At 38.3% G+C, this 25,034-nt stretch overlaps 1 protein-coding gene and 1 long non-coding RNA gene across 4 annotated transcripts in view; one reads left to right on the top strand and one right to left on the bottom strand.

The window, feature by feature from the left end:
- The window catches only part of LOC139078067 (uncharacterized), a 51,864-nt gene extending 37,368 nt beyond the window's left edge, over positions 1–14,496 (top strand). Inside the window, exons 2-4 of the long non-coding RNA XR_011530800.1 lie at positions 1,181–1,806; positions 7,438–7,544; positions 13,856–14,496. This is a non-coding gene — a long non-coding RNA (uncharacterized lncRNA). The remainder of the gene's footprint in view (positions 1–1,180; positions 1,807–7,437; positions 7,545–13,855) is intronic.
- PHF20 (PHD finger protein 20) overlaps positions 1–25,034 on the bottom strand; it is a 143,736-nt gene that overhangs the window by 41,953 nt on the left and 76,749 nt on the right. For all 3 annotated transcript variants that reach the window (XM_070588207.1, XM_070588210.1, XM_070588208.1), the window contains one exon: positions 1,357–1,635. In XM_070588207.1, the coding sequence (XP_070444308.1) occupies positions 1,357–1,635 (279 nt within the window). The remainder of the gene's footprint in view (positions 1–1,356; positions 1,636–25,034) is intronic.

The raw sequence follows: 25,034 nt of genomic DNA, 5'->3' as shown, positions 1-25,034 counted from the left end.
AAAAAGAATATAAAATAGCTTACTTGTAATTTTTATAGTGATTACATGCTGAAACAATAGTATCTTCGATATACTGAGTTAATGAAATACATTATTAGAAGTAATTTCCCTTGTTTCTTTTTACATTTGAAAATGTGGCTACCAGAGGGGCCAGCCCCGTGGCTGAGTGTACTCCACTTTGCCAGCCCAGGTTCACAGGTTTGGATCCCAGGTGCAGACCTACTCCACTCATCAGCCATGCTGTGGAGGCATCTCACACACAAAGTAGAGGAAGACTGGCACAGATGTTAGCTCAGGGCTAATCTTCCTCACACACACACACACAAAAAATGCAGCCACTAGAAAAAGTTACACATGGCTCACATTATACTTCTAATGGATAATGCAGCACATATGACTAGGCCAAACTCCACCTCAACCTTGACACATTATGTCTTCACAGCATGGCTGAGGACTGACCTCTCACAAGGCAGAGATTGCATTAGTCTGCATGGCCCTGCCTCACTGTCCTGAAACCTGATTTTATACTTCCTTAGTAACACTGTCAGATACCCCAGGAGTTCCATATGCCATCTAATACCAATGTATTTTAAGGGAAAAGCTATAAGCCAAAAAATATACAGTGATGTTACTATTTCAGTTAAAAAAAAAGGCTGGGAACCTTGCAAAATTTATCAAAAACTCATTAATTCTTCTGAAATCCCCCAGAAACAAGTAATTTTCAGTTTCTGCAGGTTTTAGAAGAAATTTCCAGAAAGGTTCTCTATCTATAATAGAACACAAACATGAGATTTTATGGTAATCCTTACTACCACCATTGTAGTTTCTACGTAAAATAAACAATGCTGTTAGGAAACAGCTTCAGCTGTAATTACAATGAAATCAGACTCAAATTTGAGTCTCACAGGAAAATCACATACCAACTTTTAGCTCTTTTGTCCTTCTGTCCTGCTGGCAGGGATCGGGCATAGGTTCATAGGTTTAGGGGATGGGATGAAGGCACCATGATGTTCTGAGCATGAGTTCTGCTGGCTTCTGAAGGAACTCCCTTTCTCCTTGACTGTCCTCATTTCATACTAGGAGTACCAAGGCCTTCAAAGGCTAAGTGACTTTCTCAAGGTAACTCGAGCAGCAAGAGGCTGAGGTAAGAATGAAACTTACGTATTTTTGCTTCCTCCAGGAGGGCCACAGCTCCATGATGCAACTCCTAGGGATCACCTGTCACTTTCAATCTTTTGGGATTCAAATGGATGAGACCAACCTAATATCTGCTTTGTGTGTCAGAAATGAAAGCACTGTGACCTGTGCAGCAGAGGCTTCCATGATACAGATACAACACAGAAGCAAAATACTTACTTGGGGAACTGGCAGAGACTCGCTTCCTGGTCAGGCTCTCCTGACTGGCCTTGTCTGAAGCTGAAGAGCCCCTTGTTTGGACATGCCTCTTTCCTGGGCTCTCCTCTGGCTCTGGTGACTTCTCCATTCCATGGAAATACTTCATGTGATAGTGCAATAGTTTGGCTTTGCGGAAAAATTTCAAACAATCCACAACCTTGCACCTAAATTTGTGGTCTAGGTCGACAGTTGGTGCTTTAGATGTCAGAAAATCATCTGTTTTCTTAAAAGTATTTGTTACTGAAAAAACAAAAAGAAGATCCCTTGTGATTATCCTAGTTATTACAGTACATGCATTAACAAATGGCAATAGAAAGTGAAAGAGTAGCACGCATATACAGCTGGAGACATCAACCAGACTGCCATTACCTGCCAAGATTACTGTCTCAAGAGAATGGATACAACTTTAGGGTAAGTAACAGACACTCAACTATGACTCATCTTTTGAAAGAATAGATCAACAGATTTTGTTGTTGTTGTTGTTGCTGTTGTTGTTTTTAAAAGCAACCAGAGGGCCGGCCCAGTGGCACAGTGGTTAAGTTCACACATTCCACTTCAGCAGCCCGGTTTCCACCACTTCAGATCCCCAGTGCGGACATGGCACCCTCATTAAGCCATGCTGTGGTAGGCATCCCACATATAAAAGAGTAGAGGAAGATGGACACAGATGTTAGCTCAGGGCAAGTCTTCCTCAACAAAAAGAGGAGAATGGGCAGCAGATGTTAGCTCAGGGCTGATCCTCCTCAAAAAAAAAAAACAAAAAAACAAAAGCAGCCATATACTTTCTCAGGGTTTCAGACTTTGGGGGAAAAACCGGAAAGTCCTAAAAAAATCAGGTATCCCAACCCAGCACTTATTATTCATGAGTTGGACCAGATTTACAGTAAAGACTTACTACCATCCTGATACCTGTGTGTGGACAGAACTAGGGAGTATTCTGGTGGGATCTCTTTATGAAACCTAAGGGATCTTAAAACAGCTTTTGCACAAGCAGCAGGTAACTGTGGCAAAGGTTTTAGAAAGGAGCTTTTGAGATTCATACCAGTACTTTGACCAAAAGGACTCAGAGGCTGTAAGGGGGAAAAAAAACTGAATGAGTTGGAAGGCATGAGGAAAACTCAGAAGACTGATCAAATTCAAAGAAACAAAAAAAGTTTGAGCCCAAAACCAAATAAACAAAAGGCAATGGTCTGTCATGCATCAATGACAAAAAGGAAAGCTGTCACAAAGACTTCATGTGTGTTAGAAACAGTTTATTGAAGACTCCCTTCACAAAGCCCTCACCCCAATGAGAGTAATCACCCTTAAACTCAAATCACTCCTACTCTATAGATTAGGTCACTCAAGAATACCCTTTCTTGACTGAATCAAACTTTTCCTAAATGCAATGGTAGAATTCTGAATTCTGATGCAATTTCCATCAGAAGTGGATAGCATGCCGAACCTTTGGTAAAGATTATGACTAATCTTTTAAGTACCATTCCATAATCAAAAGGAAGAAAAAAATTCTTAAACTCAATCTAAATCATATTCCACATTTCAAAATCAGCACTAGGATATGATTACAAAACTGGTAGGCTCAATGATCTGATGGATGCTGTTATACAGGCAATTTAACACAAGTAAAACATTACACACACACTCCAAAGCAAAACACCTTAAAATCACTTTCTATCCATGACAAGAGATATAAGAAAGAGGCTCAAACCAGTTAAGAGAACAGTTAAGAGAAAAAAAGTAACATGAAGTAAAATGGAATACATACTTTTAGACAAACAGTTGTACAACAAAAGCACATCAGTGGAGAAATTCAAAAGTCAAACTTCCAATATACCCTATAATTCTTTCTTAAAACAAAATACAAATGGTTTCTCTGAATTTTGAACCATTTAAATTTGCCATTTTTGTAGGTTAGAAAAAGTTAAATATTGGCCATTTCATATGGTTCAATCTAATAATTACTTTTCCATATGATACATAGTCTTTCGAAAATCATTGCAGGGGCCAGCCCCATGGCCAAGTGGTTAAGTTCACATGCCCTGCTTTGGTGGCCCTGGGTTTCACCAATTTGGATCCTGGGCACGGACATGGCACCATTCATCAAGCCATGCTGAGGCAGCGTCCCACATGCCACAACTAGAAGGACCCACAACTAAAACATACAACTACGTACTCGGAGGGTTTGGGGAGAAAAAGCACAGAAAAAAAAAGATTGGCAACAGTTATTAGCTCAGGTGCCAATCTTTAAAAAAAAAAAAAAATCATTGCAGACAACTCCACTTACCACTGCGTGAACAAAACTAAGTTCCAAGGTCGGGGAACATCATCACTGCCTGTCACCACTTAAGAACTAGAGCAGTCAAGTTCAGCTGCAGTAATCTCTGCCATGCTTTGGCTTGTGTTTAAAGCCCTAGTTTGTGATAAACTTATTTATAATGGAAAAGAAGAATGCCAAAATACAAACAGACTTGAATTGAAAAGAAAAAACTTTAAAGCTGAAAATAATGAGATCTTTGAGCCAATTCCATGAAGAATTACCATTCCCTCTATTCAAAAACTTTGCACGCTTCTGTACACACACAAGGCACAGAACAAAGACAGGACAATGGTTAAAAGTGTGGGCTCTTCAGCTTGGCTCCTCTACTTATTCTTCCTGTCTGTTTCCTCATGTGCAGGGTAGAGATAATAATGCCAACAACTTTACTGAGTTGTGAGAATTAAATAAATCATATGCAAAGAGCCTAGGGAAGTGTCTGGCATGTAATAAGTGCTCAAGAAATAGTGGTTCTTATTACCACAGTATCATTTGGACTTATGAACAAATGGGACTTATGAAGAGCCTTTCAGGCATTAACCTGCTCATAAGCAGCACCACATTCTCATGTCAGAGGCAGAATGGTACAATGGAAATAGCCCAACTTTAAATCCCAGCTGTACCCTTCATTAGCTTCATAAATACGCTGTGCGTGTCTTTTAACTATTCTGATTATCTAGTTTCTCATCTATAAAAGGGAATAATATGACCTATTTCAAAGAACTGAAGAGAGGGCTATAGATATATGTGTTCGGCAAAAGCAGGCCATTTCAAATATAAAATACATCTTGGTAAACAGGTTTTCTTGTTTATGGAACATGGCTTGGAAGAGCTATTGTAATTATCAACCAAGGTGAAACATTCATTGGACCAGCCCTCATCAGCTCTGGCTGGGAGACGCATCACTCTATAAACACTTAGTTTTGTCTACATCCTTCCAAAAATGTGAAATCCAAAACCAAACACAAGAGAGTTAGTACGGCCATTCAGTGGGATTATAACCACCACCTTTCATCATATCTTTTACTAATGCAGCCAAAGATTTTTTTTTTAATAATCACACTATATGGTGCTGGATAGCACCAATATTGGTCCACCAAAATCCTAAACTTTGTGTTGTCTGTCTTTATAAAATATGAATTAAAGCGCATTTCTATTTTCCCCAAATAGTTTTGTCAAACTATATGTTAGAAGTTACATTTACCCCTAATAAACTCCAACTAATTACTTTAGTTTAAGAATTTCATAATTCTTGATTCTGTAATCTTATACATTCTTAGGTCTTTAGCCACGTTACTGATAAAGATGCCCAGTAGGACAGACTTAGGAATAACCTTCAGGCTGACACCAATCAATTAGTCTACACTCTCTGGATAGAGGTGCCTTAGCCAATTCAATTTTATCTATGCAGACTACCCATGAGCTCATACATCTATCTCCTCATTGTCCAGAATAATTTTCAGGAGAGAGATGGTTAAACTAACTGCTGAAAGAAAGATATGCCTGGTGTGATAGAGCTATAGACTAAAGGTTTGTGTCCCCCAAAATTCATATGCTGAAATCTAATCCCTGATGTAATGGTATTTGGAGGTAAGGCTTTTGTGAGGTGATTAGGTCATGAAGGCAGAGCCCTCATGAATGGGACTAGTGCCCTTATAAAAGAGACCTCAGAGAGCTCTCTTGCCCCTTCCACCCTGTGAGGTTACAGTGAGAAGATGGTTATCTATGAACTATAAGGTGAGCCCTCACCAGACACTGAATTCTGCTGGGGCCTTGATCTTGGACTTCCCAGCCTCCAGAAGTGTAAGAAATAAACTTCTAGTGTTTATGAGCCACCCAGTTTATGGCATTCCGTTACAGGAGACCGAATGAACTAAGACAGACAGTCTACCAATTCAGGATGCCTCTCAAAAGGATCTAAGTTTAGTTTGGCAGGATGAAAACTCCTCCTGACAAAAACAAAATCCTGAATTCCTCAGAGCTAAGCAGAAAGGCAGGAACAGCTGGACCTCCAAAGGTGAGTAAGTTTGACACTCAGGTGGGCCACCTGCCTCTGAGAGGCAGTACTAGGATCACAGAGGCTCAGGTGAGCAGAGGAACTCCTGAGGAGAGAAGACACTGCCAGGTGTCACTGTCACAAAGCCCATGGCCAAACCAAGAGCTTTTGTCAAGACAGCACCATTAATAAGACAAAATAAGTTGCTGAGTTTTGTCTAAAAGAGTTAAACATCAAAAGAAGAAAAGATTTGGGCATTATGAATCTTCAACCATGGAAGTTCAGGAAGTAAGATTCCCGCATAAATTCACCTCAGTTAAGTATAATCCATTGATATACAAGCCCTTCTGATCACAAGCCTGTCAGTAATCTACCTCACACTGTTGGTAAAAAACAATCAACACAAGAGTCAGGGTGAGGCAAGCAGCAAATAGGGTTTAAATCAGTTATGGATAATAGCCTGTGACAAAAATCTGATAAACTACACAATTAACTATAATGTCAGACCCACAAATCAAAAAGTAGATTAAAAATATTACATAGTAATAAAATAATGTTTGTGCTTTTTAATGATGAGAAAATATTTAGGGTATGTTAAATTAAAATGAAACAACAGCAAAAAGGATATTTAAACACCCAAAATGTAAGTAACTGTTTCTTTTTCATGAAGGTCTTGCAAACTGTACTATTTTGTTTTTTGACTCAACAAATTTTTAAAGATATGAAAAATTTTCCAGACTTCACAATTTTATCCTAATTTTCCCATATGAAAGCCAAAATAAGCCCTCCGGATACACAATGAAGACTGCAGTTTAGCCAGTGTAGGCCATGTGGTTCCCTCTGTTTGGCAAACCTCTCCCACGTGCAAACTAAGCCCTACTCACCCTCAAATGCCACCTCCTTGCACAATGCTTCTCCTTGGTCTCTCAGGAGAAAAGATTCTGTCCTGTCTTCTCTGGATTCCCATAAGTACTTCATGTACTTGTAGTATCTGTCCCTTTCTAATCTATTACAGTTGGTTCTGTTCATTTCTTATTCTAAAATCCTGAATTCAGGAATGTGCTCCATTCCTTACTTCTCTTACAGTACTTACCTAGTGCACTACTACATCAAACAAGAGAATTAGCCTAAGACTGTCTCCTCATCACTAAATGTGAACAAAATACTGATTTCACAAGGCTCCTACATGTTTCCATGAGGTAACAGAAGAGATAACCCAGTATTAACTGCAACAGGTTACTTGAACATTAGTTGTCCTCATGTTTGTCACCGACCTCACAGTTATTTGCTTAAAACAAAGTAACGCATAATCTCAGCCAGGGGTCCATGCATCAGTGGCGCAACCTGCAAAATTTTAACATCTAATTGCCCCACTTTATTAATCAAACACTTAAGTATTAATACTAATTAATAAAAAGTAGCAACAGTAAAGTGATGCAACCAGCAAAAATGTTTTACATTTTAAAAGGAAAATTGAAAACAATATGCACAGCATAACTATACTCAAGAAAACCCATAAAAGAAATATTAGGAGCAAAATATAAAATATATTATTTTTCAGAACTGTAACTATGTAAACAATGGCACCCTTTTGGTTATGAGATTTCAAGCAAAAATAAATCAGTTTTTTCTATTTTTCCATATGTTCTAATATGTTATAATAGCCATATTATTTTCACAGTAGAAAGAACAACACAATTCTTTAATATTTTTACGTTATATTCCTCCCCAGAACAGAAACATGGTGATGGAAGCATGGTCAAGAAACTAGGAGAGCCACTAGTTGCTGAAAGGGCCTACTGGGTCACAGTCTACACAAATCTCAAGTCTCACACACAGGTATGTATTTGCCAATGAGAGGACAGTTCATTTGGAACACATATCGCTGATGGCACCAACTTAGTGACATCATCCACTCTTGGTCCTTAACAATACGGGAGTAGTTACTAGGAGACAGAGGGCAGACAATATGTAAATTAAATCCTTGAGGGAACCTGGTTCAAAAGCTAGGGGTAACTGAATTACCCTAGGGGGAGAAGGTAAACCACTGATACCAATTTATTTCGGTTTTAGAAAGCAGCATGGAAATCAGTATTTGCAATGACAGTCACGTAACGACAGGATTATGTTCTGAGAAATGAGACATTAGTCGATTTTGTTGTTGTGCAAACACCGTAGAGTGTACTTACACAAACCAAGATGGTATAGCCTACTACACACCTAGGCTATATGGTACTAATCTTATGGGACCACCATTGTATATGCGGTCATCATTGACGGAAACTCATCATGCATTATGCAGCACATGACTGTAGTTACCAGAATTACCATTTAAATGCACTGGGCTCTTCCAAAGATTTATGTTTGTAGGAATTGAGGCAAAGCATATGCTCTCCCCTGGGCTCCCAGGCTCAAGATCCCAAGAGTCACCCTTTGCTCTTGTCTCTCCCAAATTACTAGTACATGTTGGTATACGCAGAGAAAAGTAGTCCACAGAATTTAAATTTGCTTTAAATAATGGTAACTCTAAAGAATACCTTCTTTACTTTTTTGGGGGGAGGGGGGAATAGTCTATCAGATTCTCCTAATAAACTCTGCCTCCTGGTATTCACACCCATGTGTAATCCCTTCCCCTCAAGTGTGGGCAGGACCTGTATCTTGCTTCTAATAGAATACAGCAAACGTGACACTAAAGTCACTTTCATGATTATGTTACATAAGATTATAACATCCAGGGGCTGGCCCCGTGGCCGAGTGGTTAACTTCATGCGCTCCACTTCGGTGGCCCAGGGTTTCGCCGGTTCGGATCCTGGGCATGGACATGGCACTGCTCATCAGGCAGTTGAGGTGGCATCCCACATGCCACAACTAGAAGAACCCACAACTAAAAAAATATATACAACTATATACTGGGGGGATTTGGGGAGAAAAAAGCAGGGGAAAAAAAAAAAAAGATTGGCAACAGTTGTTAGCTCAGGTGCCAATCTTCAAAAAAAGTAAAAATAAGATTACCACATCCATCTTACTAGTAGGTACTCTCCCTTGCTGGCTTGATGAAATAAACTACTCTGCTGTGAGCTACTCTACGGAGAGGCCCACGTGGCAAAGAACTGAGAGTGCCAGCAAAAAACTGTGGCCCTCAGTCCAACAGTCTGGAAGCAGATCCTTCCCCAGTAGTTTCCACATAAGAATGAAACCCTGACCAACCCCTTGACTGCAGCCCTGCAGAGGACCCAGTTAAGCTGTGCCTGGACTCCTTACCCACAGAAACTGTGAGAAAATAAATGTGTTGTTGTAAGCCACTATGCTTGTGCTTAGATTGTTTCACAGCAATAGATAACGTAGAGTACGATCAGTAGCACTCTCATTTTCTGTATACTTGGGTAAGGCTTCAGACTTTCCCTTTTATGACAAGCATACATTACTTTCATACTAAACAAAGTTTTTAAACTATGTTTTCTGAAATGTAGCTTAGAAATAAATGTCCTGTTTAACCTGTTTTTTGTATACCCATTGCCAGGACCTCAAACCTCACATATGACTATGATATTGATATTCAGTCTGGTTGACAATACTCAGTCTAGCATTCTAAGCCCATGTCAATCTAAGTACCATCTTGCTTTCCAAACTCATCTCCCAGTAATCCACAAGGAGGCCTCAGCAGCTGCCAGAGCCAAGTGCTGCCCCAGCAGCTGCTTCATGCTCTCACAGCTTACACCTCTGCTCATGCTGAGCCCTCTCCCTGCCATTCCTCCCTGGCTCAGCCAGGCATTCACTTTTGTCCAGACCCAGCTCACTCCATGCTCAGGAAGGCATCCAGATGGCCCTGACTCTCAGGGACCACACGCTACCAACTCTTGGCACAAATGACTATCTGCTGCACCCCATCTTTAGCACCTTAGATCTGCTCCCAGATCTTGTTGTTACTTCTCTAGTCAGAATATAAGGGCCACTTCTCATTGTCGTGTCTGCTCAGCACCAACCCCTAACACAGTTGGCATTCTTGTCAGCAATGATACCACATGACTCCAGTAGTTTAATACTTTTTTGACATGTACTTCAAATACTATAATGAATAAGATATTTTTCAGGTCTGTGAAGGAGTAATTTTCTCAGTTTCGAAGCAAGAAAAACCAGTTGAATAGAAACATAAAGAGATTTAAACATTCACAGCAAGTCCAGTCAAATGCTTAGAATAAAAAAGCAAATAATTAAAATGTCCGTAAATAAGGGCTGGCCCAGTGGCGTAACGGTTAAGTTCACATGCTCCACTTTGGCGACCTGGGGTTTGCCAGTTTGGAGCCCAGGCACAGACCCAGGTACCGCTTATTAAGTGGTCAAGCTTATCAAGGAAGATGGGCACGGATGTTGGCTCAGGGCCAATCTTCCTCAGCAAATAGAGGAGGATTGGCAGCAGATGTTAGCTCAGGGTTAAATCTTCTTCAAAAAACACCAAAAAATGTACATAAATAGAGGAATAGTTGAACAAGTTATGGGAAGTCTGCTTTATGTAATTCTAACCAGCCATTTAAAAGAATGAAGTAGCTCTGTATTTACTCATACGGATAATCTCAAGATATATTATTAAGTGAAAACAGTTACTTGTCCAGTACATACTGAATGACCCATGCATGGTTATAGGTGGGGAAAAAAGACATTTATTATAAAAATGCATAGAAAAGACACTATAGGAGAGAAATCAAACTACTGACAGTGGTTACCTCTGGAGAGGGGCTTGGGCTAGAAAGCCAGTTGGCAAAGATGAACTTGCACATTTTCTGTGTATACCCAAGGAGGAAATTGCACATCTAGCACTCAGATCTTGGTTTCTAAATACAATTCTCCACTTAAAAGAAATCAGGGCCTCTTGGAGAAGTAGCTGAATCCAGGGTTGGGTAAGTATAAGATGTGATTCCAAAGAAGTGCTCAAAGAACGATAAAGACATAGAAACCAGTTTGAAGGGCTCCCACTGGCCGAATCTGGGACAATATGAGTATTAAAATAAATAATGATAGAAACAGATTATGACCCATAGAACAAAATTAGAATCCATGAGTCTATGTGGAAATAAATAAATAAAAGAAAGAAAGAAAGGAAAGCTCTTTCTTTTTTTTTGGAGGAAGATTAGCCCCGAGCTAACTGTTGCCAATCCTCCTCTTTTCACTGAGGAAGACTGGCCCTGAGCCAACATCCATGCCCATCTTCCTCCACTTTATATTTGAGACACCTACCATAGCACGGTTTGCCAAGCAGTGTCATGTCCACACCTGGGATCCGAACCAGCGAACTCTGAGCTGCCAAAGCGGAATGTCTGCACCCAACCCCTGCACCACCAGGCGGTCCCCAGAAAGCTTTTTCTTATAACAGAACACAAACTAATAAATGTAGAAGGAATGATGAAAGTTAGAAATCAACATTTGACAGCCATCAGAGTAAAAACTGTTTCAGGCAAGAAATATCAATGGATGTTAAAATAGCAAAGGAATGTCTAATGAAGAAACAAGATATTGGGCCGGCCCAGTGGCAAAGCGGTTAAGTTTGCACATTCTGCTTCGGCGGCCCAGGATTTGCCAGTTCAGATCCCAGGTGCGGACCTGTGCACTGCTTGTCAAGCCATGCTGTGGCAGGCGTCCCACATATAAAGTAGAGGAAGATGGGCACGGATGTTAGCTCAGGGCCAGTATTCCTCAGCAAACAGAGGAGGATGGGTGGCGGATGTTAGCTCAGGGCTAATCTTCCTCAAAAAAAAAAAAGAAACAAGATATTTACATAGTCTCAAAGTATCCTTTCACAAGAAACTTATTAATTATAAAGAGGAAAACCAATAGCTTTACAGTGGAGAAAGCTGGCAGATACTACCTTAGCCAAGTGATCAAAGGTAACATCACCAACAAACGGGACAGATAACATGTGCCTCCTGATAGAGTGCACTTGAAAAGGACACATCACTTACATGTTATTTCTGCTAAAAGTGAGTAACCTAAATTTAATCATGAGGATATATCAGAAAACTCCAATTAAGGGACACCATATTCTTTACAAATGTCAAGGTCATGAAAGACAAAGACTGAAGACTTGTTTCAGATGAAAGAGACTAAAGAAACATGACAATTAAATCCAATGTGTCATCCTGGATTGGATCCTGACCAGAAAAAAATGTTTTTCCCAATTTTGCTATAAAGGACATTATTAAAACTACTGATGAAGTATGAATAAGGTCCTGATTTTGATAATTATATCGTGGTAATGTAAGAGAACATGCCTGTTTTTAAGACATATGCACTGAAGTATCTAGGGGTAAAAGTCTGCACCTTATTTTCAAACAATTCAGAAAAAATGCTTTAAAAAAACATTAACAAAGTCAACATAAATCGCTAACAACTGGGGAATCTGGTTGAAGGTATATGGAATTCTTTGTACTATTTCTGCAACATTTTTATAAGTCTGAAATTACTTCAAAATAAAAACTTCTAAATACACACAGGGAAAAAAATACATATGCAGGAAAAATACTTTGAGGCCACAGAATAGCTAAGTGGAAGGAAAGCAATTCTGCCAAGGCCATCCCCTAGAATGCATCTCCACACTGAGCCTTCACAGAAATCACTGAGCATTTATTCCACAAGATGGCAGAGCTGCCTCAAGTGCCAGAGCTGCGTTTTCAGCAGCTCAGGCTGTCTTCTGTGCTGGACTGGATGTACTGCCTTCCCCAGCTCCTCCTCCTGCTGCCCAAGAGCCTCCATCACACTGATTTCTCAGATCATGATTCCATCCCAGGTTAGAAATTCCAAGACTGGCACGAGCTCAGGACAGTAATCACTAAACAGTGACTAAGGAAGCAGCAGCCTGGCCTCCAGGGGCTTTGATGGATGTTTCTGATGATGATACTACCCTCCTTCCTGCTGACTTACATAATACATTCCTGGTGAATGAGTTCTCAACAACCCTCTCCTCTCCCAGCAATCTTTCTGGATCGTCCTGTACTCACCACTAAGCCCATGTTCCAAAAGAAACACCCAGGAACACCATTCAGTTTGCACATCAACACATCTTCTCCCCTCAAATTAAAGAATTCCAAAGGCACCATTCTGTCTGGAGTACTGACATCACTTGTATCACAAACTGCTCTTCAACTCTGGCTGCCCTACTAAGCCTCTTACTTGGAGCATACACACTGCTTTAACGAGTGCCCTCAACAGCAAATGAGAGTTGCACATCACATTGTGTAACTTCCCTAAAGGCAGGAACTGTGTTCACTTCACCTCACTTACACAGCACTCAGCATCTCATCACATGGCATCAGGCACTCAGTTGGATGATGGGAGTCACAGACTCTGCATCACCAGACATTAGGAACTCTGGCTAAGTCACTCCTTCTTGCCAAGTATTAGGCTTTCTGCCTACAAAACAGGAAGAGTTAATAGTGAAAAATTAGAACTAACTTAAATGTCTTCCAGAAGGGAATAGTTAAATAAGTTATGGAATATCCATACAATGAAATAAATTGTATGTAATTTTGACAAGAGATGAAGTGACATGGAAAAATATCATAAATGAAAATAGCAAGCCATTGAATAATATAAGAATATGATTCCATTATTGTGTTTTTTAAAAGCTATATGTGTATATCTATTTGTTTGTATATGCACAGAACCATGTCGGGAAGGATGAAAGGCCACACGTCAGATTGTACTGTGGTCTCTTCAAGAATGAGAAAGCTATCTTAGGGAGGACTTTTCACTTTTTTTCCTATTTGGTTTTAATTTTTCCTAGCATGTATTTGTTTTGAAATTTATTTTTAAAAACACCAAAATGACTCTTTATAACTTTTTAAATAAGGGTCCCAGCAGCTTTAACTCAGAGAGTAGTTGTGAAAATTCATCAAGAACTAGTACTTATAAAGAATAATGTTCTGGCTGTGAAAAATCAAACTTCATTTAAAAATCAACATTAAACAAAACCTTTCACTGCTATTTCCTCATGATTCAAAAATGATGACCATACTAAGTCTAAACAGTCTGGGATGATCTTAAGTTCCTGGCATATTATGTTTTTTAATAAATAAAATTAATGAATAACTTATGTGACTTAACTTTTAATACCTTAAAAAACATATTAAAATACCTTTTCACATTAATTTTCAAAACAGATTTTTTTTTTTTGAGGAAGATTAGCCTGAGCTAACATCTTCTGCCAATCCTCCTCTTTTTGCTGAAGAAGACTGGCCCTGAGCTAACATCCGTGCCCATCTTCCTCTTTACGTGTGGGACATCTACCACAGCATGGCTTGATGAGCAGTGCCATGTCCACACCCGGGATCCGGACCAGCGAACCCTGGGCTGCCGAAGTGAAACATGCGCACTTAACCACTGCGCCACCACACCGGCCCCTAAAACAGATTCTTTATTTGATCAAATATATTGCTTTTTCTAAATCCCCAAATCCAACAGGAACTTTGGAAAAAGAACACTGCACTAAAGAATAGGACTTACTTGAAATTTTGTTTGGAAAAAGAGTTGTCAATGTGATGGCAGATCTACAAATATTTAAGCTGGGCAATGAACAATCAATAATGCTATTTACCATTTATCAACTGGAAGCATCCAGGACAATCTAGTCTTATAAGTGCCTCCCTGAGGTTAAGGAGATAAATTGTTCATCTTTGTGGGTTTTTCTAACCCCCTCCAGCTTTCCTCTCTCTTCCTCAAAGTTTTGGTGCATAAGAAATACGCAAATCATTGTTGAACAAGTGACCCAACGAATTAAATGTTACCCATTACTTAATTGATGAAATAACTTTTCCAGTGGATCTATTTACTCTGGCTGGGAATAAAAGGTATTCAACAGTATGCTGAATGAAAGGCCAGAGGTGAGAGTGTATCTGCCATGCTTACAGGATAGCAAGGAGACAATGTGGCTGGAGCAGAGTCAGCGGGATGGACAGAGAGTGAGGAAAGATGAGGTTGGAGAGGTAACAGGTGCCAGAAGAAGCAGGGCCACTGCAGGCTAGTGTAAGGACCTGAAGCACTCATGACCAAATACCAACAGTTCTGAGCAGTGGGAGGCATGAACGCTAGTTTTATTATTCTTAAGACTTTTCTGGATTTCTTTACAAATATATCACTATTTAAAAAAAAAAAAAAAGGCAAGACCAACAGGAGTATACTGAAGACGAGATCACTTCCATAAATGAGGTAAAAGGTACCAAGAAAATACCTGGCAAAGTTTGAATAAGGTCCTGATTTGGTAATTATATTGCGGTAATGTAAGAGAATACTCTTGTTTTTAGGAAGTATACACTGAAGTACTTAGCAGTAGAAGTAGGCAACTTATTTTGAAACAATTCATACACAAAAAAATTTTTAATAACTTAAGGCCACAGAATAGCTAAGAGGAAGGAAAGCAACTTTACCAACAGAGAGATTCAGGTGAACATTTCATGGCTATCCTCTATCCTGCAAAGGAAGCATTTTCTGTAGCTCCATAAAGTCCTCAAAGTAAGTGACATCAGTCTGGCAGCAACTTACCTGCTCAGCCTTAACTTACTTCAGGAAGCCTGCAACTAAGTCAGAAAGCACATCTCACAGTCTCAGAAAAGACCCTATGCTTATGCTGTAGATGCTGCTCTATCTCCAAGCGCCTAAGGGCTGCTCATCCTTCAAGGCCTGTCCAAGTACCACCTTCTTCCTTTCCTGTCTCCAAACCACCAATCTAAATACCACCTCTCTCCCAGAGTCAGATCCAAATAGCATTTAATGAACACTAAGACCAGGAGCACCCCATTCATCATTGTATGCTCAACAGTTAGCCGAGCTCCTGGGCACAGAGTAAGGGCTCAACAAGTGAGTCCTGAGTTCAACTTCCATGTGACAGGCACACATTATCTCTGTCAGTCTCCCCTCCTATAGTTTTAAGAATTTTCCAAGACACAACCTTACTTTCTCTCTTGTACACAAGTACCTGCAGTATTATCCATTCCTCTGAACAAAAAGAACTAGAAGGGTATTGACCAGATGTCTCATTCATCTCTCGAACCCCTACAACAATGAATTCTCAACGAATTTTCCACCATAGTACACGTTTCATAGCTACAACTTCCCAAACTACAATGGCCGTAACTCTGACTCTCCTACTCAAGAAAGCATGGAGAACACAAGAGGATGAAATCTAAATTATTACAGGCATTGCACTAAATCGGACCTGGTTAATTTAAAATCAATCATTTGCAAAATCTATTACAGCCATTACCCTAAAACTAACCTGGGTAACTCACAAGTAAATCGTTTGTAATCTTTTAATACTTCAGTGACAAATAACTTCTTAGTCACTTTATAACCAAGAACACATCAATACTCTTTAGGTTAGAACCACTGATCTCAACCACATGGCAAAGTGTCCAATTTCTAACATGTACTTAGTTTAAAAAAAAAAAAATTAGTTGAATAAGTCTGTACTTCTATTAGTCTTTGCTCTTGTTTATTCCATGGTTCATGTGGAATATTCATAAATTTGACAGCTTAGAAAAGAGTCTGGCACTTAGCAGGCACTTGCCAAACAGTTGTTGACTAAAATGTATAAAAGGATTGCAGCCCATTTTCAAATAGCCCTGGTTACCTGTGAATGGCCAAACAGGCTGGGCCCAATTTAGAGAATATCCGAGATCTCTGAACTACTAAGGGCATCTACTCTAATTTCTGTTATAGCATAAATAAATACCTACCCAAGTAAAATAATTTCAAATGCATTCTTCTGCGGCTTTTAAGTCATCAAAACAAATAGCTTAGCGCCAGCCCAGTGGTGCAGGGGTTAAGTGCACACGTTCCGCTTTAGCGGCCTGGGGTTCACTGGTTGGGATCCCAGGTGCGGACATGGCACTGCACGGCAAGCCATGCTGTGGTAGGTGTCCCATATATAAAGTAGAGGAAGATGGGCATGCATGTTACCTCAGGGCCAGTCTTCCTCAGCAAAAAGAGGAGGATTGGCAGATGTCAGCTCAGGGCTAATCTTCCTCAGAAAAAAAAACAAAAAAAACAAATAGCTTACAGCCTATTTTACAAGAGGATAGTAATGCGTTCCATGATGCATTTATTCCTCCTCGCTCAAGCTCAAGGTAACCTCACCTCTACCATTACTATAAACTCTCTTGGAAAATGAGCAAGTGCTTCAGTTAGTAGTAGTAGTTTCAAAATTATTGCCCAGAAAATCCTCTATGCAACCTAGGGAGGCAAAAGAAGACATGAAATCTTATCACCATCCTTTCCCAAGGCTCACCTGTCCCACCCTCACTTAACCTTATTTCCATCCTCTCCACAAACCAGAGACACAGCTAAATTAACTGACACAAGACAGAAATTGTATGTGTGTGTGTGTTTTGAAAAAGAGATAGCCCAAGACCCCACAAAATATGTAAATTTTAAACAGCCACTGGATTTAGCTCTAACCTAGTCTCCTCACACATTTCATCTGCACAGCATATTTCCTAGTCGTGTAGGAAATATTCATTGCCAATTTCAAGTGACGTCTAATATAACACCACCCTTAAGACAACATAATTAATAGCTTAGTCTGATTAGTTATGAGGGGCATGGCTTTCATCTAAAGCTCTCCATGCCAAAACAGAGAACTAAATTCTCAGATTAAATTTCCACCTCATTTATACATCAAGTCTAACCATTTTCCCCATACAACAGAAAAGTAGGCTGGGAGGACAGGAGCCCAGCCACTGAGAGGAGGCTCAGCAAGAAAAGGGAGATCCCTTGTACCCACAAGCCCAAGATACAAAACTCTGGACTCAGTGGGACAAAAGACCAACCCAAAGGCACCATGGATGAGCCAGGAGTGAACATTTGAATACTTTTCCCTTTTTTTCTTTCTTTCTTTCTTTCTTTTTTTTGGTGAGGAAGACTGGCCCTGAGCTAACATCTGTTGCTAATCTTCCTCTATTTTGTATATGGGGCTTCCATCACAGCATGGCTTAATGAGCCATGTGTAGGTCTGCACCCAAGATACGAACCCACAAACCCTGGGCTGCTGAAGTGGAGCATGGGAGCTTTAACCATTATACCACCGGGCCAGCCCCTATTTGAGTACTTTCAATTTACTATTTCCAAAGAGCTGTTCTGCCACAGCATTTATGTTAACTACATAGTGTCTGGTCAAGACCAAAAAAAGAAAAAAGAAAAAAATCCACCCCTCCCCCTAAAATTTAAATTACCCAAATAAAAGTATGCAATTTGTAGACATATAGTCATTGTGATATAAAAGTCCTATAAATGGTCACATGAAAACTATTCAAGTGTCATTAACCTTTTAACAATGTAAAATTTTCTACTTATAATTTAAATTGCTCTTAATATTTGGAATTCACCTTTCATAAGAAAGGCAAAGAAATCCAAATCTTACATTCATTGTTAAATACATAAATTAAATTTATATTGAGTATAACACAAATGAGGATATACAGATTCCATGACAGCTAATATTAAATAAAATCACAACTATGTAGTATGGAAATATAGAATCACTAAATATTCAACAGACTATCTTCTCTCCATTTGAAATAGCCTAATAGGAGATGTGCTACACCTCTGCTCATATTATTCACTCTGCTGGAACACCCAGCCCATCTGTTACTCATGAGATACTACTATTCATCATCGAGATTCAGCTTAAATGTCATGTCTCCCAAGTTAAGATGGTCTTCAGGCAGGCACTAAGTCTGAATGATCTCATATCAGTGATGCTTATTAACACAGAGCCTAGTACTTAGGAGGTTCACAGGACGCTCTAACCAAACTGAGCAAAAAAAGATGTGCAACCAGAGTCTCCACATCCACATTTGCAACATCTCTTCTCACCTTTCATGCCCTAATATCAGGAAGACAATTCCATTTAACCTTTACTATTTCCCTGAGTCTCTCACTGAAAGAACTTGTCAGCACATTCTTCTCCAGGGAGCAATGGGCAACCCATAAGTCTCCACAATTGTCTTCATTCTTCCTCTAGGCTCACAGGCAACCAAGAAGCTCTGCTTTGGGAACTAGAGAGCCCATATTCTCCACACACTGGGAAGGAAGGTTACGGACAACCCATGTTTACCAAAGCAACATTTCCCAGGTCCAGAACCATGTCATCAATAGAATCTTAGGAGATTTGATTCCACAGCTCATTTCTGGCTAAATTCTCCAAAAAGGCTAGGACTTCCCCATTGATAAGGCTGCATTAGTCCAGAATTTAGTTGAGTCCGGAGGAGGGTTACCCTATAAGCCCTTAGGTTTTCATGGATATTTAGGAAATGTCAGAATTCACCTATACTGATTCCCTTCTCCCCACTCCACCCCTTTCAATTCATAATAAATCAAACTTTACGAAATACACAATTTTTTAAAGACGAATGTTGATCAACAACCTTGGGGCATGAGCTATATGGATAGGAGACATATTTTTGTTTCACCAAAATTTTTAAAGGGTGCTTATACTATAATTAAAACGATTTTTTAAAATATGGAGTTTATAATATAGAAAAATTGATTGTACATGTATTATGATCATAACTATATTCTTTAAATACTGAGGAAAAAAGAAAAGAGATTTAAAGTTTTTAATTTCAGTCTTGTGAAATATAATAAATAAAAATGGAGACAAGTGATAGACCAGGAGAAAATATAGTACAATGTACACAAGAAACAAAAGATCACTACCAATAATATACAAAGAAGACTTGGCAAATCAATAATAAAAACAACCCAGTAGGAAGTGGGCAAAGAATATGAAAAGACAATTCACAGAAAAATAGATAAAAATATTCAATAAACACATGAAAAACTGTTCAATCTCATTAAAAAAACAAAAAATGAACTCTTGGTTGAAATGCTAAAATAAATGAGAGAAAATTTAAAAGATGAATAATATCCATAGATGGCAAGGATATAAGGAAAGAGTATTCTACCATACTCTTGGTCAAAATATAAAGTGGAGTGTCTTTTTGGAGGGTGATTTGTCAATGCATTCCCTGGATCCAGCAATTACACTCATAGAAATTTATCCTATAGGGCTATTCACCAAGTTGTCAAAAATATACATTCAAAGACCAGAACTGCATCATTTTTTGAAATACTGACTGCTTGGAAATAATCTAAATGTCCATCAAAAGGGAAATGGTTAAATATATAATAGAACTTCTTACTAGACACTAATATTCAACCATTAAAAAGAATGAGGAAAGTGTACGACAAGGACAGATCTCAAGAAATACTGTAAAAATAAATCAGACAATGGGGCCAGCCCCATGGTGCAGCAGTAAAGTCCAGGGCACTCCACTTCGGCAGCCCAGATTCACAGGTTCAGATCCCATGCACAGACCTACATCACTCATCAAGCCATGCTATGGTAGCAACCCACATACAAAATAGAGGAAGACTGACACAAATGTTAGCTCAGAGCAAATCTTCCTCACCAAAATAAATAAATAAAAATAAATAAACAAATCAGATACCAATAAACCTAGAATTAGCACAATTACATTTAAAAATAATAAACTCTTAATTGCTTCCCTACCTATGTAAATGTATAGAAAGGGATCTGGAAAAATCACAAACTAATAACAGAAGTTTACCCAAGCAAGGGGAAAGAAGCAAGATACGGGAGGATTTTTACTTTTTACTCCTAATACTTCTACATTGTTTGGCTTTTTTATGATCAGTATACATTTTTTTATACTGTTCTGAAAAGAAAATAAAAAACAAATACACATACACACAAAAAGCTAGCTTAGATGTTCTTCACTTCAAAAGACAAAGATCAAGGTTTATTCATGGTGTGCACCACCCTGGACTGATCATTTATCACAAACATAACATTATCAAAACTAAGAGTTTGTATTACCAATTATACCCAAATAGCTATTAATGCAACAAGCAACCACTACTTGAGAGAAAAAAAGTCCTCTGTGTGGTCATGAATGTAGACAACTTCCTATGCTGTCTATTAACATAAGATAGAGTTTTCTTTTTCAGTAATGGTAGAATAGTTCATATTGAAACAACCCCTTTGCATACAATCATTATAAGCTCTGGAAAAAATATTTAAAAAATATCTAAAGACACTGAAGAAGAAAAAAAGCAGGCAGAAACAGGAGTCAGACATTTGGAATAAAAGAAGGGCACCAGGTGAGTTTTCCATTTTTTGCAGACTTTGTACCTTAGGCAGGCTCTTGTCAGTAGTACGGGGCAACTAAAACTCAGATAGAAGTCTTTAGTCTAGTTGAAGAAATAGAAGACAAAGTTCAGTGCAACTATAACAGCTGGAAAGTAAGGGGGAATATCCCAGAAAGAACAGAACCATAAAAGAGTGGCCCCAATTTCTGCATATAAACTCTGCCTAAATCTCTGGCTACTCTCTGAATGAACAGGGTCCAAGTAGCCCAACTAAGGCTAAAAGAATTAAACAGAGGTTTCAGCTGCTGCCCATTGAAGAGGAAAAGAATTTGGAGTTTGAGTTCAGCCAAATTAACTGCCCTTTAAAACAGAGAAGTCAGTATTCTTCAGAGGAACATAACATAATCTAAACTCTACAGTGTATCAGTCACATTGCCCAGGATGCAATCCAAAACAGTAGACACATGAAGACAAGGGAAAATGTGACCTGTAGTCAAGAGAAAAGTCAATCAATGGGTATTAACCTCAACATAATCTAGATGTTGAATTTAGGAGACAAGAACTTTAAAGTAGCTATTAAAACTATGCTCATAATGAATAAACAGATTGAAATCTCAGCAGAGACTCTGGGGAAAAAAACGAGAATTCTAGAACTAAAAAGTAACAGAAATAAAAAATTCACTGGATGGGCTTAACAGTAGACTTGAGTTGAGAGAAGAAAAAATTTGAAAATAAATCAAGACAGTATTCAATCTGAAAAAGAGAGGAAAAGATTAAAAAAAACAAAAAAGTCAACAGAGTCCCAGTGACCTGTGGGACGATATCAAAAGGTCTAAAATAAGTATCCCCAAAGTAGGAGACAGAGAGAATAGGACAGAAAAAAATATGCATATAAATAATGGCTGAAATTAGATGAAAAATATCAATTTTCACAAGGTCAGAGAATCTCAAGTAGGTTAAATACAAAAATAAAACAAACTTAAACACATCATAAACTGCTAAAAACCAAAGATAAAGAGAAAAATCCTGAAAGCAACCAGAAAGAAAACAACACAATACAATTAAGAGAAATAACAGTATGAATTATCACTGACTTCCCTTCAGAAACAATAGAGGCCAGAATACCATGAATAACACATCTTTAAACCTGCACTACAAAAAAACTAAAGAAAAATCTTCAGGCTGAAATGAAATCTTCAGGAAGAAATAAAAAACTCTGGAAATGGCAAATATGCGTGTAAATCAGACTATCTCTTTTATCTTCTTTAAAATACAAAATTGTTTAGAGCAAAAATTATAATATGGTATTGTGGATTTTATAGCATATGTAGATATAATTCATGTGACAACCAGAGCATAAAAAGGGGAGGTTAATGGACTATACAAGATTTTACATTAAGTGGTTCAAATTAACTCTAAGTAAACTCTTGGAAGTTAAGGATATATATATATAATAATTTCTAAAGTAACCTTCTACAAAAAATGCTATGAAGTATAGCTAAAAGCTAATAGACAAATTAAAATGGAGTTTGAAAAAGAATATTCAATTAACCTAAAACACACATAAAGGATAAATAGAAAACAAAAAGCAAAATTTGGTAGACCTAAAAGCAACCATATCAATAATCATATTTAATGTAACCAGACTAAACACTGCAGTTAAAACCAAAACTCAATGATATACTATCTCTAAAAGACATGCTGAGAAATTTAAACACACAGCTATTTTGAAAGAAAAATGACACAAATTGATATACCATGCATATGGTACATGATACAGAAAGCAAAAAAAAAAAACGCTGGAGTACCCACACTAGTATTAGATAGTCTTCAAGTCAAAAACTATTACCAAAGATAGAGAGAGATTTCATATTTCAAAGGGGGCAATTCATCAGGCGGCCACAACAATTATAAGTGTATATGCAACTAATAACAAGACTTCAAATAACATGAAGCAAAACTGACACAATTAAAGGAAGAAATAGACAATCCACAATCATGGTTAGAGATTTTTCACACCCCTCTCTTGGGAACTGATAAAATTAGACAAAAAACCAAAGTCAATGGAGACTTTTATCAGAAATGCACCATCAACCACCTTGACCTAATTAACACATATAGAACAGATATACAACAATGGCAGAACATACATTTTTTTTAAAGTGCATATGGAACATTCACCAAGACAGGTCATATGCTGGGCCATAAAATAAATCTCAACAAATTTAAAAATATTGAAATCCTACAGAGTATGTTCTCTGACCACAATGGAATTACACTAGAAATTAATAACAATACAGTATCTATAAAAATCCAAATACTTGGAAATGAAACAACAACTCTAAGCAACCCATGGTCAACAAATAAATCACAAAATATATATATATTTTTCTTCTTCTCCTCAAAGCTCCCCAGTACATAGTTGTATATTCTAGTTGTAGGTCCTTCCAGTTCTGCTATGTGGGAAACCGCCTCAGCATGGCCCGATTAGCGGTGCCACGTCTGCGCCCAGGATCCGAAATGGCAAAACCCTGGGCTGCTGAAGCGGAGCGCAAAAACTTAACCGCTAGGCCATGGGACCAGCCCCCAGATATTTTGAACTGAATGAAAGTGAAAATACAACATACCAAAATTTGTAGGATGTAGCTACAGCAGTGCTTAGTGGGAAATTTATAACTCCAATATGCTCATATTGGAAAAGAAGAAAGATCTATAATCAATGACCCAAGTTTCTAGAAAAACTTAAAGGAAGAAAACAAGATCAAAACAGAAATCACTAAGAAACGCAGCACAAGAAACTGCAGTAGTCAATGGGTAGGCTAAAGCACACAGGACGAGAAACAAAGGTAATGCAGGAAATCAAGATAACGAGCGACAGATTGTCAGCATTAAGTCCACATGCATCAATAATCACCCTCAATGTAAATGGATTGAACTCTCCAATAAAAAGACACAGAGTGGCAAAATGGATTAAAGAACAAGATCCAACAATTTGTTGCCTCCAGGAAACACACCTCAGCCCCAAGGACAAACACAGGCTCAGAGTGAAGGGGTGGAGGACAATACTTCAAGCTAACAGCAAGCAAAAGAAAGCAGGTGTTGCAATACTTATATCAGACAAAACGGATTTCAAAATAAGGCAGGTAAAGAGAGACACAGAGGGACAATATATAATGATCAAAGGGACACTTCATCAAGAAGAAATAACGCTTATAAATATCTATGTACCCAACATAGGAGCACCAAGGTTCAGAAAGCAACTATTAACATACCTAAAGGAAGATGTTAAAAACAACACAATAATAGTGGGGGAACTCAACATCCTACCCACATCAATGTACAGATCATCCAGACAGAAAACCAACACAGAAATAGTGGAGCTAAACGAAAAACTAAAACAATTGGACTTAATATACATATATAGATCACTTCATCCTAAAACAGCAGAATACACATTCTTCTCAAGTGCACATGGAACATTCTCAAGGATAGACCATATGTTGGGAAACAAGGCAAGCCTCTACAAATTTAAAAAAATTTAAGTACTAACAAGCATCTTCTCCAATCATAATGCTATAAGGCGAGAAATTAATTACAAGAAAAAAGCTGACAAAGGTACAAAGATGTGGAGACTAAACAATAAGCTACTGAACAAGTAATGGATCATTGAAGAAATTAAAGAAGAAATAAAAAAATACCTGGAAACAAATGAAAATGATAACATGCCATACCAACTCATATGGGATATAGCAAAAGCTGTATTAAGAGGAAAATTCATCGCAATACAGGCACATCTTAACAAACAAGAAAAATCCCAAATAAGGAATCTTAAACTACACCTAACTGAACTAGAGAAAGAAGAACAAATAAAGCCCAAAGTCAGCAGAAGGAGAGAAATAATAAAAATCAGAGCAGAAATAAATACTATTGAAACGAAAAAGGTGGTAGAAAGGATCAATGAAACAAAGAGCTGGTTCTTTGAGAAGATAAATAAAATTGACAAACCCCTAGCCAGACTTACAAAGAAAAAGAGGGAGAAAGCTCAAATAAACAAAATCAGAAATGAAAGAGGAGAAATAACAACAGACTCTGCAGAAATACAACAGATTATAAGAGAATACTACGAAAAACTATATGCCAACAGAATGGATAACCTAGAGGAAATGGATAAAT

This window comes from Equus przewalskii, chromosome 21 (assembly GCF_037783145.1).
Source record: "Equus przewalskii isolate Varuska chromosome 21, EquPr2, whole genome shotgun sequence".
Lineage (NCBI taxonomy): Eukaryota > Metazoa > Chordata > Mammalia > Perissodactyla > Equidae > Equus > Equus przewalskii.
Note: the sequence above shows the minus strand (reverse complement) of the source record. Positions and strands in the feature narration are given on the sequence as shown.